At 47.0% G+C, this 18444-nt stretch overlaps 1 protein-coding gene across 1 annotated transcript in view; it reads left to right on the top strand.

The window, feature by feature from the left end:
- The window catches only part of RDX (radixin), a 72514-nt gene extending 60767 nt beyond the window's left edge, over positions 1-11747 (top strand). The window contains exons 14-15 of the mRNA XM_032838364.1: positions 8424-8521; positions 11596-11747. Coding sequence (XP_032694255.1) covers positions 8424-8490 — 67 coding nt within the window. The 3' untranslated portion in view covers positions 8491-8521; positions 11596-11747. The remainder of the gene's footprint in view (positions 1-8423; positions 8522-11595) is intronic.
- The last annotated feature ends 6697 nt before the right edge of the window (positions 11748-18444 follow it).

The raw sequence follows: 18444 nt of genomic DNA, 5'->3' as shown, positions 1-18444 counted from the left end.
TGATGTGGGGCTCGATCCCAGGACTCTGGGATCATGACCTGAGCTGAAGGCAGAGGCTTTAACCCACTGAGCCACCCAGGTGCCCCCCCCTTTTTTTTTTAAGATTTTATTCATTTGTCGGGGGGAGAGAGAGAGAAAGAGCACAAGGAGGGGGAGGGCCAGGCAGAGGGGAAAGGAGAAGCAAACCCTCCACTGAGCAAGGAGCCCCATGAGGGATTTGATCGCAGGACCCTGAGATCATGACCTGAGCCAAAGACAGACACAGCCATGTGAGCCACCCAGCCAAATAGTTTCTATCAGTGACACATCTCTGCTATTGTGAAAAGGTGCTATATATAGGCATGTGTAAGTGAATGAGCAAGGCTGCCTTTGGAAAAAACTTTATGTATGGCATGCCTAGGTGGTTTAGTCTGTTGAGCTTAAAACTGTTGATTTCCTTGAGGTCATGACCGCAGGGTCCTGAGATTGAGCTCCTATGGGGCTCTGTGCTCAGCGTGGAGTCTGCTTGTCCCTCTCCCTCCCCATCTGCCCCTCCCCCTGCATGTATGCACTCTCTCTCCCTCTCTCCCTCAAATAAATAAAAATATTTTTAAGAAAGAACTTTATGTATGGACACCGTAATCTGAATTTCATTTAATTTTTATGTATTGTGAAATATTCTTTTGATTTAAAAAATGTGTTAAAATCATGGTTTCTTCCAAAATGGGGGTGGGTGGAGGGTTGAATTGGGCCCATGAGCCATGGTTTGATGACCCCTGAAATGAAAGGATTTGAAAATCAGTCATGTTCTGCAAAGGCCCGTGGTATGGTTTTCCTGGCTGTTCTAGAATTTTGTTTGATCACAGAGAGGTCTTATTTTGCTAGAGTGAAAAGGGTTTTGTTGTTTTTGTTTTTTACACATTTGAAAAACTTTCAGCAGTGGCTCTCACTAGCATACATCTCACCTGGAGTGTTTGTTTAAAATGCTGATTGCAGGCTCCCCCCCCCCCAAGTTTTTGAGTCAGTGAGTCCACATGGGGCCCAGGAACTTGCATTTTTAGCAGGTGAAGCTGATGCTGCTGTGCTGGGACCATTCATGAGAAGAACTGACTTCAGAGCTGAGAACGTCCAACACTGGGAATAACGTGGTTGCTTTTACTCAGTGTCCTTAGAGTAACTATTGACTTTTCCACCTAGATGGTTTCTCTGAGACCTTCAAAACTGGAATGGTTTAACAAAGATGACTGATGAGGTGCCTGGATGGCTCAGTCAGTTAAGTGTCTGCCTTTGGCTCAGGTCATGATCTCAGGGTCCTGGGATCAAGCCCCATATCAAGCTCCCTGCTTAGCGGGGAGCCTGCTTCTCCCTCCCCCTCTGCTGCTTCCCCTGCTTGTGCTCTTTCTCTCTCTCTCTCTCTCTCTGTGTCAAATTAATAAAGTCTTTAAAAAAAAATATATATATATATGTGTGTGTGTGTGTGTGTGTGTGTGTATACAAATCTATAACTTCCCTATCTGTTGTAGTATTTTTCCTTTTTTGATCTCTGACTTTTTTGAACACTTAAAAACTAGAGAATGTTTTATCCCAGTGTTAGGGAAAGAAATATGCCTAGGAGAAATACACACACACACACACACGCATATGTTTATATGTGTGTGTGCATGTGTATATTCTCATATATATTATTAAAGTATTAACACATGTTTCTTTTATAATATTATACAGTTGACCCCTGTACTACATGGGGGCTCAGGGTGCCCACACACTGCTCAGCTGAAAATCCATGTGTAACTTCTGACTCCCCCAAACTTAACTACTAAGAGTCAACTGTTGAGAGGAAGCCTTACCAAAAACCGTCATTTAACACATATTTTATATGTTATGTATATTATATACTGTGTTCTTGCAGTAAAATCAGCTAGAAAGAAGAAACATCATAAGGAAAATACATTTACAATACTAGACTATAAAAAAACTCCTCCTGTAAGTAGACCTGCACAGTTCAAACCCCTGTTGTTCAAGGGTCTGTGTATATATAAAATAGATACTCATGTGTCGGGTTTTGTTTTTTGTTTTTTTTTACGTGGGGGAGGGACAGGAGGAGAAAGAGGGAATCTTTTTTTTTTTTTTAAGATTTTTATTTATTTGACAGAGAGATCACAAGTAGGCAGAGAGAGAGAGGAGGAAGCAGGCTCTCCCTGCCTAGCAGAGAGCCCGATGCGGGACTCGATCCCAGGACCCTGAGATCATGACCCGAGCTGAAGGCAGAGGCTTAACCCAATGAGCCCCCCAGGCAGCCCGGAGAGAGGGAATCTTAAACAGACTCCACACCCAGTGCAGAGCCTGATGCAGGGCTTCATCTCACCACCCTGAGATCATGACCTGAGCCGAAATCAAGAGTCAAATGGTTAACGGATTGAGCCACCTAGGTGCCCCTCATGTATCAGTTGTAAAAATAGTACATTGCCAGTAACTTTGACATTCTGTAGCCCTTCTCTATCACATCAGCCTTGCCGGTTTTACACTGTTTGTATCCACAAGTGATGTGATGTCTGGTTTATGTGATGCCTAGGTTTGCGTGAATACGAGCTTCATGTAGTTTCACCACACGGACAAACACATCCGTTTGGATGACTATAGCCATGGCTCATTGGCACTGTGTGATTGTGTTTACTTTATGAATGTACTGCCATTTATCCATTCCCCTGATGAGGGACATCTGTTTCTAGTATTTTTTATTTTCAAACAGTACAGCCATATTTTTGTACATATATCTTGGGAATGTGAGCCTGAGACCTAGGCAGGGGAATTATTCAGTTACAGGGTACACCCATTTTCAACTTGACTCTGTAGCCATCAAATTATTTTTTAAAGTAAAGATACATTCACATCTTTGCTACATGTGATAGTACTAGAATTTTTTAAAATTATTTTTATTAACATACAATGTATTATTTACCCCAGGGGTTACAGGTCTGTGAATCGTCAGGCTTACACACTTCACAGCACTCACCATAGCACATACCCTCCCCAACGTCCATAACCCAACCACCCTCCACACACGCCCCCCAGCAACCCTCAGTTTGTTTTGTGAGATTAAGAGTCTCTTACATGGTTTGTCTCTGTCCGGGTTTCATTTTTTCCCTCCCTGCTCCCCAAATGCCTCACTCTGCCGCTTAAATTCCTCATATCAGGGAGATCGTATGATAATTGTCTTTCTCTGATTGACTTATTTCGCTCAGCATAATACCTTCTAGTTCCACCCACGTGGTTGCAAATGGCAAGATTTCATTTCTTTTGATGGCTGCATAGTATCCATTGTATATATATACCACATCTTCTTTATCTATTCATCTGTTGATGGACATCTAGGTTCTTTCCATAGTTTGGCTATTGCAGACATTGCTGCTATAAACATTCAGGTGCACGTGCCCCTTTGGATCACTACATTTGTATCTTTAGGGTAAATACCCAGTAGCGCAATTGCGGGGTCATAGGGTAGTTCTATTTTCAACATTTTGAGGAACCTCCATACTGTTTTCCAGAGTGGCTGTACCAGCTTGCATTCCCACCAACGGTGTAGAAGGGTTCCCCTTTCTCTACATCTTAACCAACATCTGTCGTTTCTTGACTTGTTAATTTTAGCCATTCTGACCAGTATGAGGTGGTATCTCTCTGTAGTTTTGATTTGTATTTTCCTGATGCCGAGTGATGTTTGGCACTTTTTCATGTGTCTGTTGGCCATCTGGATGTCTTCTTTGCAGAAATGTCTGTTCATGTCTTCTGCCCATTTCTTGATTGGATTATTTGTTCTTTGGGTGTTAAGTTGGATAAGTTCTTTCTAGATTTTGGATACTAGCCCTTTATCTGTTATGTCCTTTTTGAATATCTTCTCCCATTCTGTCTTTTGGTTTTGTTGACTGTTTCCTTTGCTGTGCAAAAGCTTTAGATCTTGATGAAGTCCCAATAGTTCATTTTTGCCCTTGCTTCCCTTGCCTTTGGCGATGTGTCTAGGAAGAAGTCCGAGAGGCTGAGGTCAAAGAAGTTGCTGCCTGTATTCTCCTCAAGTATTTTGATGGATTCCTGTCTCACACTGTGGTCTTTCATCCATTTGGAGTCTATTTTTGTGTGTGGTATAAGTAAATGGTCCAGTTTCATTCTTCTGCATGTGGCTGTCCAATTTTCCCAACCTCATTTGTTGAAGAGACTGTCTTTTTTCCATTGGACATTCCTTCCTGCTTTGTCGAAGATGAGTTGACCATCGAGTTGAGGGTCTATTTCTGGGCTCTCTATTCTGTTCCATTGATCTATGTGTCTGTTTTTGTGCCAGTACCATACTGTCTTGACGATGACAGCTTTGTAATAGAGCTTGAAGTGTGGAATTGTGATGCCACCAATTTTGGCTTTCTTTTTTAACATTCCTCTGGCTATTCGGGGTCTTTTCTGGTTGTATATAAATTTTAGGATTACTTGTATTTATTTGAAAAAAAAAAGGATGGTACTTTGATAGGGATTGCATTAAATGTGTAGATTGCTTTAGGTAGCATAGACATTTCCACAATATTTGTTCTTCCAATCCATGAGCATGGAACGCTTTTCCATTTCTTTGTGTCTTCTCAATTTCTTTCATGAATACTTCATAGTTTTTAAACTTGTGCCCATTTGATGGGTTTAAAATGGTATCATAATGTGTTTATAGTTTGCATGTTCTTGATTACTAATATAATTGAGAGGGTTTTTTTCTCATATTTATGGGCCTTTCACGTCTCCTCTTCCTTGAAATGACCTTTTTTTTTTTTTTATGCTTGTTTTCTATTACCTTCTTGATCTTGGTCTAATTGCTTCAAAGAATTTCTTTATATTTTGGTTATTAATCATTTGACAAATGTTTTACAGTTATCTCCTTCCAAGTTGTAACTCATCTTTTCACTTTTTTATGATGTTTTGATCGATAAAATTTTAAATTTTAGTGTAGCTTACGTTACAAATCTTTTTTCTTATGATTTTCTGGCAGGTTTTTTTGTGTGTGTGTATCTTGTTTAAGAAATTCTTCCTTTCCTTGAGGTCATGAAGGTATTCTGCATTTTTTTCTAAAAATTTTGAGTTTTTAAATTTCCTCTAAATGTTTGGTTATTTTTACACTTGGGTCTTTAGTCCAGCTAGAAATAACTTTTTGTATGGTATGAAGTATGGATTCATTTTTTTTTTTTTCTAGCTAGATGACCAGTTGCCTTAATGCTTGGATAGTCCATTTCTCTCCCACTGACGCATCACCACTTCTTCCCTACATCAAGGATACACACATACAGTCTGTGTTCTGTTCCAGGGGTCAATACCGTTCTCTCTTAATTTTAGCCGTAGCTTTATAACAAGTCATACTATCCTGTAAAGCTTTCTTTTTTTCTCTACCTTGTTTTAATAATAAACTCCTGACTAGTTTTGGGCCTTTGTTCTACTACATAAATTTTACTGTATTTTAAGTCGTCTCTACACACCACATGGGGCTGGAACTAACAACCCTGAGATCCAGAATCACATGCTCTACCAAGCCAACCAGACACCCCTTGTACCACATTAATTTTAGAAATCATTTAAATTGGGAGCACCTGGGTGGCGAGTTTGGTTAAGTGTCCAACTTGTGGTTTCTGCTCAGGTCCTGATCCCAGGTCATGAGTTAGAGCCCTGACTTAGGCTCAGTGCTAAGCACAGAGTCTGCTTAAGACTCTCCCTCCCTCTCCTTCTGCCGCTCCCTACTGAGCACTCTCTCTGTCCCTAAAATAAATAAATTTTAAATTAAAAAAAATTTAAATTATACGGGGGGGAAAAACCTTTTGTTTGGAAATGTATTAATAATAATTGATATTAATTAGATTCATTCAGGGAGAAGTTATTAAGATATTAACTATCCTTAGGAACTTGTTCTAGTTCTTGTCTCTAGTTCTCCATTTATTGATATCTTCCTTAATGCCTTTCAGCAAAGTGTACATTTTTGCCCTCAGATCCTACATATCTTTTGGCTTTATTACTAAGCACATTCATTTTTACCATCTTCTAAAAGTTACATTTTAAAACTATTTGTGGGTGGTATACAGAAATAAAATGGATTTTTGTTTGCTGTCCCTATATTCAGGAACTTTGCTTAGTTCTTATTGTTTCTAATAATTTGTGAAGTTTTGGGGGCTTTCTATAGAAATGGCCACCTGCCAATAATGTCAGTTCTCAATCTGTCTTCTCAATTCCTATAATGTGGATTTCTTAGTCTTATCTTACTGAGCTGACTTGACTGAAATTTTCAGTACAAAGTTGTACATAAGTGGCATCTCATTTCTGATTTAAGAGGAATGCTAACATTTCTAACATTTGCTGCTACGTGTTTGCTCTAGAGTTTTAGCTCATGCTTTTTATCGGGTTAATGAAACTTCCTTTTATATACATATGCCTATTTTGCTAGAGTGTCTTTTTTAATATTGCTGCCCCTCCATAGGTATCGACAACCCCTCCCTTCCCCTTCAAGGGTTGCAGTCTTCTACCAAGTTCTTTTTAAGCTCATGGTGCCACCTGGTGGCATTCTTTGAAATTTCTGGCTTTGATTATCTTCTGTATCTTTCAGGGAAATACATGGATATAGTTTCTTCTGTTAACATTGACATCCGTCATTTAATTCTGTTTTCTTCCTTGTCCTTTATATTTCTCCCATTTGCTCCCCCATCATCCTTTTCACTGGTTCTTCCATACTTCAATATACTCATGCAAATCATTTTTTCCTTCCTTAGTTTTCTTCTTTTATGAGTGTAAATCTACCTCACTTATGGTTACTCATGGTAAAAGTGATGCTGGTGAGTAAGGGGAAAAAAATGCAGCACATACTTTTTAATGAAATCTGATCCAATGATGTTCCAGCTCTGCTAACCCTCGAAGTCCTTGAAAATATTTAAGGTCCCCTTTAAAAACATTCTCAAATTTCAAGTACTACTTAATCATTTAATTAATTGATTTTGCCCAGTTTAACATCAAGTATTACAGAAAAATTTAAAAGATTTTTAAAACCATTAGTAAGTTTCATTGTTTCTCTGTTCCTTTACTGCCAGCTTTGACAAATTTGGGGTTTCTTTTTTTTTTTTTTTAAGATTTTATTTATTTTATTTGACAGAGATCACAAGTAGGCAGAGAGAGAGAGGAGGAAGCAGACTCCCTGCTGAGCAGAGAGCCCGATGTGGGGCTCGATCCCAGAACCCTGGGATCATGACCTGAGTCGAAGGCAGAGGCTTTAACCCACTGAGCCCCCCAGGCGCCCGACAAATTTGGGGTTTCTACTGTATTTTACTGCAAAGCCTCAGTTTATCATGGGTTAAACTGCCCGGAAACTGCACTACAGTTGATCTCCCCGGGAAACAGCCCTCCACAGATGCCCTGTGGGCACATAACTGATCAGTAAGGCAGAGATAGCCACTACCTGCATTTCCAGCTGCTTAAACCACAGCCTAGAAACTACTGTCCTCGGCATTCTCCCCAGTCAGGGACCTCACGCATGGATAAGCTTGGCTGGGTCAGTGGTTTCTTTGTAGGGTTCATTGTGATCTCATTTTTGGTGTCTCCAAGGGCTACCCCTGAGCATGGCAGGGGAGACAGACCTGAGACAGTAGGGCTGACACTGACCTCTTTAGCCACTGGAGGGCCCTGTGGCTAGGGTGGAGGTGGTTTTTACTGTTCCTTGGTCTTAACCCAGCCCAGGCTTTGAGCAGGTAGGTGTAGCCTGTTGAGAATTTGCTTAATCAAAGACAGAACAGGGCCCCTGGAGGGCTCACTACTTGAGCGACTGACTGTTGGTTTCGGCTCAGGTCGTGATCTCAGGGTCAAGAGATTTGAGTCCATCTCGGGCTCTGTGCTTAGCATGGAGTCCACTTGGAACTTTCCCTCTCCCCCTCCCCCCTGCTCTCTTTCTCTCAAATAAATAAATCTTAAAAAAAAAAAAAAAAGACAGCAACTATTGATTTCAAAGGAAGTACCACTAAGTGTTTTGGGCCTATAAATGGTTGGTGCCCAAAGGACATTTTAAGAGTACCTAGATGAATTAGGAGAGAGCCTTCAGTGTTATTCTAATACTTAACAAAACTTTGGTGTGTAGGACTTTGAGATCCATCAGTATTGGTGTAAAACTGACTTGTTTGCGTGGGGTTGCAAAAACTATTAGAATTCTCGCGTCCATCTGAAAGGGAGATGTCAAGTTATTCTCATTTCCACATTGTCATGGTGCAGATTCAAGACTGGATTAGGAAGAAAAAAAAAAAGTTAAAATTTGAGAAGATCGCTTTGGCTGCTTGGCTGCCCCGTTGGCCCTCCCGGATCCAGGGTGATGAGGGCGCTCCTGTCATTCTGTGATGTCTGACTTCCTTCTGTGTTCTTCTGCTGAGTACTTCCTAACCCCTTGATGTCTCTTTTGAAAGGTGGGGACCCAAACTGTATGCATTGTTCCAGATGCGTTCTTGCCAAAGCAGTATAAAGCAAATGTAACGGTTAGGAAGAAGGCTCCCTCCCTCGCTAGGTAAGTACAACTGGCCACCGGGGCCAGCCCACCTTTCCGTGACACCTGCCATGCCTCTCCCCAGCCAGGATGCTGCCAGGACCCCGTAAAACCCAAACCTGTGCATCCACAGCCCAGAGCCTTTAATCTCCTGGAGTGAATTCCCAAAGGAGCCCCCCATAGCAGCCCCTACCATTACAGGTCCTAGTTCCACCCCTCCCGGTGCTTTCTCCGTTGTTTAACTCTCTTGGGCTTTCAGCCAATCAGGAACATCTTCCTCCCGTGTGGTAATTTTGATGTCAGATGAAATGAGATTTTACCTGTAAACTATGTGAACCGATGGGATGTGCTACTGCAGACTGTTCTCTTTGGTGACGTGGAGTATTACAGTGCAAGTCCCCACATATGACACCACGTGGTGCTGGAAGACTTTTTGTCTTATCTTAAAAAAATTCAGATATATTTAAAAATGAAGGGAGATATATATATGTGTGTGTGTGTGTGTGTGTGTGTGTACATATATCATATATATATGTATATATATATACATATATATATGAGGAAATCTAGAATTGGTTCATTAGCCAGGTTGGTGTTCTGCATTGATCTCAGTCTGGAAATACTTTAACATCATGGACCAACAATCATGGATCAACACGATTACCTTGAAGCAGGTTATTTTGAAAATTTTTTTTTAAAAGATTTTATTTATTTGACAGACAGAGATCACAGGTACGCAGAGAGGCAGGTAGAGAGAGGGGCGGGGGGAAGCAGGCTCCCCGTGGAGCAGAGAGCCCGATGCGGGGCTCAGTCCCAGGACCCTGAGATCATGACCCGAGCAGAAGGCAGAGGCTTTAACCCACTGAGCCACCCAGGTGCCCCTATTTTGAAATTTTTAATTTATTTGGCACAGACTGTTCTGACCCATCCCATTTCTAAGTAAAACCACAGTGATAATGTTTACCTTGTAGATCTTGAATGATATATTTGAGTTCTCCCAAATTGCTGATTAATCTGCTCCAAGTTCTATAAACCTACTTCTAGCTGGATGAGAATGTGTTTGAGGTAATACTTTAAGATGTGAATAAATGTCTGTAATAACGATATTATCTTTTAGATTTTTTTTTAATGTGACTTTACAAAATGATCATATATGTTCAGCTCTGGGTGGGAATTTTTAGAAGTGATTTGCTTCTTTGGCCTTGAATTTTATTTTATTTTTATTTTTTAAAGATTTTATCTATCTATTTGACAGACAGTGAGAGAGGGAACACAAGTAGAGGGAGAGGGAGAGGCAGGATCCTTAATGAGCAGGGAGCCCGGTGCGGAGCTCAGTCCCAGGATCTCAGGATCACGATCTGAGCCGAAGGCAGAGGCTCAACAACTGAGCCACCCAGGCACCCCTGGCCTTGAATTTTAGATTGCTTTGCAATGAGTTTAAGGTTCTGCAAGCATCTCTGACATTCCATGACATCATCAATACATTGCCACTGCGTCAAAGGCCATGTGAAGGGCGTGTGACACATCTGTCATCGTGAAAGCAGTATAGACGTCATAAAATGGGAGAGTCCTGTTTGTCCTACTGCTGGGATCCAAGCTAAAATCCATATTTCAAACCTGTTCTTAACATTCTGTTCATAGCCACAAACTGCACTCTTCCCAGTTACTTGACTTTAAGACATTTCTTCCAACACAGGAATTTATGTCACTCTTTTCCATTTTGTTAGCTGATGGGTGAAAACCCCCCAATTAAAATTTACCTGGTGTTCTGCAGTGCTTCCTCATGGGCTGTCACCTGTTAATGTTTTTGCTTTTTAGAGTGAATCCTTTGAGTGAGTTTAACTGTGTGCTCTTGTCATCAGAAGTAGGAAAAGAAAGTTTCTGCATGACTCACCAGAAAAGTCAAGATCAAATGAGAGATTTTTGATTCATCCAGAGATGAATTTATTAAAGGATCAAAGGAGCTGGCAAGCGCCACATCCTTCAGCTAGAAATGTCACCACCAAGCTGGCGGCCTTGGAAGAACTCCGGGGCCCCTCTCTGGCTGATTACAATGCTGTTGACCCAAGAGGAAGGACAGGGACTTCGAGTGGTTTCCGGCCCTTCTCCCACTGTCCTTAGGGTTTCTCCAGCGGAAGTCAGCCTGTGGGATTATGGTGATGAGGAATTAGAGGCACGTCTATAGCCATGGACAAGTGAGAGCCAACCGAGTTCTTCAGGGATAGAGGCCCTACGGCCTCAGGTTTCAGGGATCACTTTCCCAAAGGCCTCTGGTCGTCTGATGTGTTCCGACTCCCAGATTTCTTGCTCTCATCCTTCAGGCCTTGTCCTTTTCCTGATGTGCCAGGCGCTTTGAGCCTCAGAGGCTGTGTTAGACCTGATCTGAAGACCCTCCCTCCCTGGCTGGATCCTGAGTGGGAAGAGGCCTGAGGAGGGAAGGCATAGCTGCTAGAGATGAGGGGAGCTTGTGGCTTGGGCGCGCCTGCGCCACGGGCCACTCAGCTGGCTCTCTTGTGATTCCCGGCGCAGCGGTTTATGGAACTGTGACACGAAAGGGGGTGGGTTTCTTTTCTTTTTTTTTTTTTTTAAGATTTTATTTACTTATTTGACAGACAAGTAGGCAGAGAGGCAGGCAGAGACAGAGAGAGGAGGAAGCAGGCTCCCTGCTGAGCAGAGAGCCCGATGCGGGGCTCGATCCCAGGACCCTGGGATCATGACCTGAGCCGAAGGCAGAGGCTTTAACCCACTGAGCTACCCAGGCACCCCAGGGGGTGGGTTTCTACCATGGTCTCAGAGCCACCTCACAGTCCTGGATCTGAGCATCGCAAGATCCCCTGTTAGATCCCCTCTGGGATCAGGACAGTAGCGGGGCTGAGTGGAGGCTCCGCAGAACCCCCTGTGTTTTGGTGCAGCCCGTATTTCCCTGCACCCCCTGAGCACTCAGTCCCCGCAGCACACTCCACGATGGCCAAGGGTTACCCGCGACACGCGGGGGGACGTCTAGGGCCGTGCCCTTTTTAGCCCTAGTGTGGTCCTATTAAAATGTTGTCTTCCTTCCTGCCTAACCTTCCTGTTGGCTGTCTGTCTTCACACAGGTCCCTGGCGTCTGACACACAGCGAGCTGTAGGATAAGGACACACCGAGGCCGGCCTGCTGTCCCGAATCCACAGCCTCAGCGGGAACCAGCCGGACAAGCCTTCCTTCCACCCGGGCTCTGGCTGTGGTTCTCTTCACATCTCAGTTTACTGTTGGTTTCCCCTTTCTTGGCTATTCTGTCTCCAAACCCTTCCTGATTGCCTTTCCTAGGGACAGACCTTAGAACGGTGGGCCAGGACTTGGGGCTTTATGGCCTTGCTCTCTGCAGCCCTAAGCCCACAGCCCCTGCCCCCCGTCTTCAAGGCACCACCCCTTAAAGAGATGCCTGAAGGCATTAGCTTCTGAGAACCCACTTTCTTTCTGCATGACTAGCTTGTGAGGAGGGATGTAGGGAGAGAATTTCCAAGAATTTTCCACTTTTTCAAAAAACGTATGTGACTTATTTTTGGCTTTGAACTGAGAGCAAACTTTGTGGCATACAGCTCTGTGTACTTGTGCTCATCTGTGGGATCCAGAAAACTCCATGCAGCACTCCCTTTCCTGTCTGGGCTGTTTGTATAATTGTATATACATGTAGCAATAAATACGTTCTAACATCAGCCTGGGGCATTCCTTTCCACTTGGCTCCGCATCCCCACAGAAGGCCCCGGGTCCAGTTCTTGGCCTTGCTGATCTCACCAAGCGTTAGGTGTGGAGTAACCCGGTGTTTGGAGAAAGAGGCTTGAGGGTCCTGGTGGCAGAGCTGGGATGGGAAGCGGTGTTATGTCACTAAGGGGCACCAGTCCTGATGCTCTGGGGTACCTCAAAGGTCCAAGGCCTGAGGCTCAGAGGATCAGGTGACCATTTGCCTTCTGAGCTATGTCAACAGTCCCTCCAAGAAAGTCTGGGGCTACAATGATAGGACAGACACCTACGGGTGCAGTTACCTCTTAAAGCTTTTCAGAACACACACACACACACAAAATACGCCCTATGATACTGAATTTTGCATCTGTTCCCGATGTTTTTCAAGGGTACTAAATTGTTTCAGAAACCATGTCCTCCTAAAGGGGACACGTGAGCAAATAACCTCTTTATTTGGCAGGGATAGTGCTGTTTGTCACACGAGGAGAATTTGTTCCCAAGCGGTCTCATGGTTCATTTGAAATCTTTGGTTCTCAGGCATTTTTAGAACTTAAAAGAGAATCACATGCATTGTTGTGGTTTCTCATCAAATTGCTATTTCTCCGTCTCTTCTTCAATGATGAACGGAAATCCAGGTAAAAGGTGAAACCCTTCAGCACCTGGCCTGCGGTGGGGCCGAAGGGGCCGGCCCTAGGTCAGCATTTGAAAAACAACTTTTTCTGGATTAAAGCCACATGGCCTGAGCGCCCGAGGAAATCTCGCGGTCCGGCCGGGGAATGGCTGGTCTCACCTTGTAACAGACCCCTCGGCACCTGCGGCCTGGAGACCAGGGATAGAGAAGGCACAGTGTGGGCTGCGCCTCCCACCGTGAATTCCCGCGAGAGAAGGCCGCACTGACCTTCCTACACATGGAGTCTGGCCAGGACCTCGGGGTGGGGGGAGAAGGGTGTTTAAAAAGATACGGGACAAATGATCAGTTGCTTCGGGTGATAGCGTGTTAACAGATAAGCCCTGTCCCAGAGCCTGCGGTGTAGCCCACACTGCACAGGCTTGTCCCCGGAGCCCTGGAGGCTGGGGGAGCGCCCGCCTCTGGTCTCACACCTGGGCACAGCCGGCAGGACCTCTGATGGGGTGTCAGGGCCTGGCTGCGTCTCTCCAGCCTTCTGCACCCCATTCGTCTGCTGCAAAGTGCAGTGTTCTCCCTGAGCAATTTCTGAGAGCCCTTCTGTTCTTCCCGTCTCCTCTCCTCGGGCCAATGGAAAGGGGCGGGGGGCGGGCGTCCCTTCAGTGCTCCAGGCGACGTGGTGGGGATGGCACAAATGGGCCATTGAGAGGCAGGAGATAGTTAGGAAGGGGAAAGGCCAGTCCAAGCACCGCCCCTCGGACCACCTGTGAGGAGACGAGGGCCTCGACTTTGCACGTCCCACTGGCTGGCTTTCTTCTCGGGCTGTTTTGCGGAGGGCAGCAGGATGGCAGTTGACACCTGTCCTTGGGACAGACAGGAAGCAAACGCCACCTTCTTCGCGAACCGCCCACCCCTACCATGAAGGGCTCCGTGTGGCCCTTGGGTCCTGCTCACGCAAAGCTGACGGGACGTAGCAACCAACAGGGAGAAAGTTTGGCTCCTTCCAGTCACCGGCTGTCACAACACAGTGTGTTGAGGACCGTGTTGGCGTGGGGGAGGGGCGTCTCCCTCCGTGGGCCTCGGGCCGCGCTCCGCCGGGTACTCCCGCGTCTCGGCCCACCTGTTCCCTCTCCAGGCAGGTGGGATGAGCGGGCGTGGAGAGGAGCGGGGTACCCGGGGCTCGCCTCCCCTCCCCGCTTTGGGGGTGCTCTCTGCAGGAAGCTCGCCAAGCGCGTCCGAGTGTGGCTCTGGCGCGGCCGGGGTCCGGGTCGCCCCGCCCGAGCGCTCGCGCCGCAGCCCGGCTGATGGGCGGCAGCTGAGATCCCCGCGCTCGCCTGCGGCCCCGCGCCTGCGGCCGTGTTAAAGCGCAGACGCCGGCTCCGCTCCCGCACTTTCGGATGCCCCGGCAGGCGCGGGGCTCCGGGGTTCGTACCTCGGATCAACTTCCCGGGGCGCCTGCGGGGCCGGGGCCCCGTTTCCAGACGCGGGGAGCGCGCGGCGTGAAGGCGCCCCCTTTCCTGCCCGCGAGTCTCAGGACCGGGTGTTCTGGCGGCGGAGTCGCGTCCCCGCGGCGGCCGGAGCCCGCAGACCTTCCCGGGCCGGCGCGAGCAGCTCCGACCATCAGTGTCCGCTCCCACCGGGGCCTCGGGGAGCTCACACGGTTATAAAGTATCCTCCGCTCGGTTCCAAGTAGAACGTGGGAGGAGTCCCCGGCGGCGCGACAGCAGGCCGGGAAGGCCGGTTTCAAAACACGCTCGGAGAGGCCCGGGCGCGCGCGGCCTTGAACCCCGGCTTCGCAGTCATGCGGGAGCGGCTGCAGTTTGAAAACTTTCCATTGACCAGGAGATACCAACGTTTGCACATTAGCGCCCAGGCTGAAGAATCTTCAAAAACCTGAATGTACCCGTGCAGTGAGCGTAAAACCGGGGTGGGGGGGGATATGTGAGCCCCGGAGTGTCGCTGGCTTCTCCCAGGCACCAGACCCCCTTCTTCAGGTGAGTGCCGCTGCACAATTCTAACCCGGAGAGAAGTTTTACCCCTTGGTACTTTACAGAAATGCAGACATTCAGCATGTGAATTCTTTAGTGTCTGGTTTCTCCTACTTAAAAACTCAGGAATTCTTAAAAATCACTTTTCCCCATCTGCCCTGTTGACTCGCGTGCACAGCGGTCCCCCCATCACACCCCCCACCGCCCACCCCCCGTCGGGCCTCTGGGCCTCTGCTCAGGCTGCACCTGCCTTTTTCCTTCCTTCCCCATCCATGCGTCCCTTCTAGCAAAGTCAGCTTCCTATCGTCCCTGTCAGCAGTTGGACCCCCCCCCCCCCCCCGCCCCCGCCCCCGCCGGCCCCAGGATGTTGGCCATGTCTGCATGTATTTCCCATGGTTGGGCACTGGTGGGCAGGATGAAGGAGCTCCCAGGCCCGGTGTCCACAGTGGCACAACTGGGCACCCTCCACCCACACGGGGTGGGGGTGTTCCTGGTACACAGGAGCCATGTCCTCCTCCCCCCAGGGTGACGCCTGTGTAGGGAGATGGCCACACAGGACTAAGGGCAGCCGCCTGTGCCCTCAAGGGGGCCCAGTGACAGGAAAACAAGGACATGCAGACATGAGCAGATTTTGGTCTGGTGGCAGAGGAGGAAGGGGGCTGAGCTGGGTATGGCACCCCCTCCCCAGCCTAAGGGAAGGGCTGCTCATCCAGCATGCTTCTCCCTGCCCCCAGACCTTGGGTGCCTCTGGGAGGAGGCGTGTGCACCCAGACCTCTCACCCCTGCCCCTCACTGTGACATTCCTGGAGTTGTGGTTAGACCAAGGAGAAGGCAACCACCCAGTCCCTCTCATCTCTGGCCTCACAGCAGATGTCCCCAGGCCTCTGAAATGAGCCTTCCTTAAAGTCCAACTCCACCATTTTCTCCTCTGTGGCTTGGGGCAACTCGTTTAACCTCTCTGGACTTAAAATCGTTCTCTCCAGATCAAGTCAGTAGCTGCTCAAAACCTCATTTTGGTTCCTTTTGGCTGAAATGAACTCAGCAATGTTCGTTGTACACAGTTCTGGGGCGGCCTGCTCTCCTCGCCCCAAGTGGCTTGTTCCAGAAGGTGCCCTACAGGCAGAGACAAAGAGCTCTGGTATCCACTCTGACAAACAACCCCCCCCCCCCCCGGGAGCAATGAGAATGACCTTCACCTGAGGGAACACTCGTCTCTGGTTTATTTATCTCACTGCTGTGCTTGGGGCCGGGAAGGAGGCAAGCTCGCCCTCACCGTAGAACTGGGAATTGCCCCCTGTCCTCCAGGGAAGCTACCCCCACAGCCGGCCTCGCTGCTGTGTCCCCTCCCATCGTCTGCTTTCTCTCAGGCTCTGGCCTAGTCCTGAAGTCAGCCAGCAGGGTGAGGGGGAGCTCTGGGAGGGACAAGGAGGTGCCTGGAGTGTGGGGATGGTCCCGAGACACATGACTTATACTTGGATCATCGAACGTTGACTCTGGGGTCCCAGTGTCCTGAGCGTGAGGTGACTAACCATGTCTGGGAGTAGAATCTGCCTGTTTCTTCAGGCGGCTGCTATGGGGGCGGGGCTGTCCTCTTGACAACCTTGGCTATGTGGTAAGCAGGCCCCGATGCCTGCTTGTCTGCGCTCTGTTGGGAGAGGTTGCTCCACTCCGGATGGCACATTCCAGGTCCTGATTGTGCCCCTTGTCCTCTCTGGGGATACCCTTCTAATTCCTACATCTGACACTGGGGTACGGGGCCATGACCCCTTTCCTAACCAGGCCCCGATGCTTTCCCACCAATCTCCTCTGCTCTTTCTGCTTCTTGCCCCCCGAGGAGGAGGTAGTGGAGGGTCCTGGGGAAGAACCCGGTACCCAAGCGGCTCATGGCCTTAGATCCGAGTTAGGACCCACTACCCTGAGACCTAGAGTGTGTGCATGTGTATGGAGCCTGGATCCCGGCCCCCGCCTAAGCTGTGCTCCCTCAGCCAGACCTAGACACATTTGAAGGTGACGCCTGGAATGCGGCCACAGAGCAAATTTGTCCATTGGTTCATCGTCTATGTACTGAGATTCAAGTAAATCCCGTCCCTGCCTTAATGGAGTCTATGTTCTAACCCAGGGAGATGAGCAGTAAATCAACCACATGTTAAGTCAGAGGGTGGTAATTGCTCCAGAGAATGGGGCATGTCCCAGCAAATACTGGCAATGCGATTTTTAGAACACCTGTTACTGAGGTAGGGCTGACCTACAATGCTCTATTCATTTCGGGGGCCCAGTAGACTCCACAATTCAAGACACTATGCAGTGGTCAGCAGCATAAGTTTAGTTGCCTTCTGTCCCTCTAAAACATGGTTATGATATCATTGACTGTATTCCTAGGCAATACTTTATATCACTGGGACTTATTCTAGAACTGGAAGTAAATACCTCTTAATCCCCTTCACCTAGTTTGCTGATCCCACCATCACACCCCCAGCTTGGCAGTCCTGGTTTGTTCTTGGTGTTTGGAAGTTTGTCTGTGTTGGTTTGTTACTCAGATCGCATGTATCCGTGATATCCTCTGGCATTTGTCTATTTCTGGATGACAAATTCCACTTCAGCCTAGTTCCCTAGAGGTGTGTGCATGTTGCCAAGAAAGGCAAGAATTTAACCTTCTTTATGGCTGAGTAATGTTCCACGATACATATACCAATGCTTTTTAACTATTTATCGATTGTCACAGGTTTCTTCCCTAATTGGCTAACGTAAATACTGATGCAATAAACATGTTGGGAGGTACATGATTTTGAATTAGTATTTTTGTTATGTTTGATAAGTACACAGTAGCAAAACTACCAGATGGTATGGGATATCTCCTTTTATGGGATGATTCTTCTCCTTCTATGGGATTTTTGGAGGGACCTCCATATGGTCTTCCATGGCATCTATAAGAATTGACTTTCCCACCCACTGTGCACAACGATTCCCTTTTCTCCACATTCTGGCCAACACTTGTTAATTTCACGCTTTTGATATCAGCCGTTCTGACTGGGGGAAGGTGATATCTCCTTGTACTTCTCAATTGCATTTCCCTGATGAGTGATGTTGAGTGTCTCTTCATGTGTCTGTTGGCCATCTGCATGTCTTCTTTAGAAAATGTCTGTCTGGGCCCTCTGCCTGGTTTTCCATCAGATCATTTATTGGTTGGTTGGTTGGTATTGAATTGTATCAGTTCTTGATTGATATTTTGGATATTAAGTCCTCACGGGTTATATCATTGGCAAACATGCCCCAGTCAGTACTTGGCTTTCATTGAGTTGATGGTTTCCCTTGCTGTGCAAAAGCTTTTTATTTTGGTGTATCCCTAGCATTTATTTTTGCTTTAGTGTTTAATTTTTATTTTGCCTGAGGAGACATGTCTCGGAAAATGTTGCCGGGCCGATGTCTAAGAGATCACTGCCTATGTCTTGTAGGAGTTTTATGGTCTCAGGTCTGACATTTAGGTCTTTAATCCATGGTGGGTTTATTGTTGTGGATGGTGTAAGAGTGCTTCCTTCTTTTGCAGGTGGCTGGCCAGTTTCTCCAATGCCATTTACTGTAGAGCCTGTCTTTTCCCCGTTGTATGTTCTCGC

Source organism: Lontra canadensis, unplaced genomic scaffold (genome assembly GCF_010015895.1).
Source record: "Lontra canadensis isolate GAN:19392208 unplaced genomic scaffold, GSC_riverotter_1.0 scaffold104, whole genome shotgun sequence".
In the NCBI taxonomy this organism is placed as follows: Eukaryota; Metazoa; Chordata; class Mammalia; order Carnivora; family Mustelidae; genus Lontra; species Lontra canadensis.
Note: the sequence above shows the minus strand (reverse complement) of the source record. Positions and strands in the feature narration are given on the sequence as shown.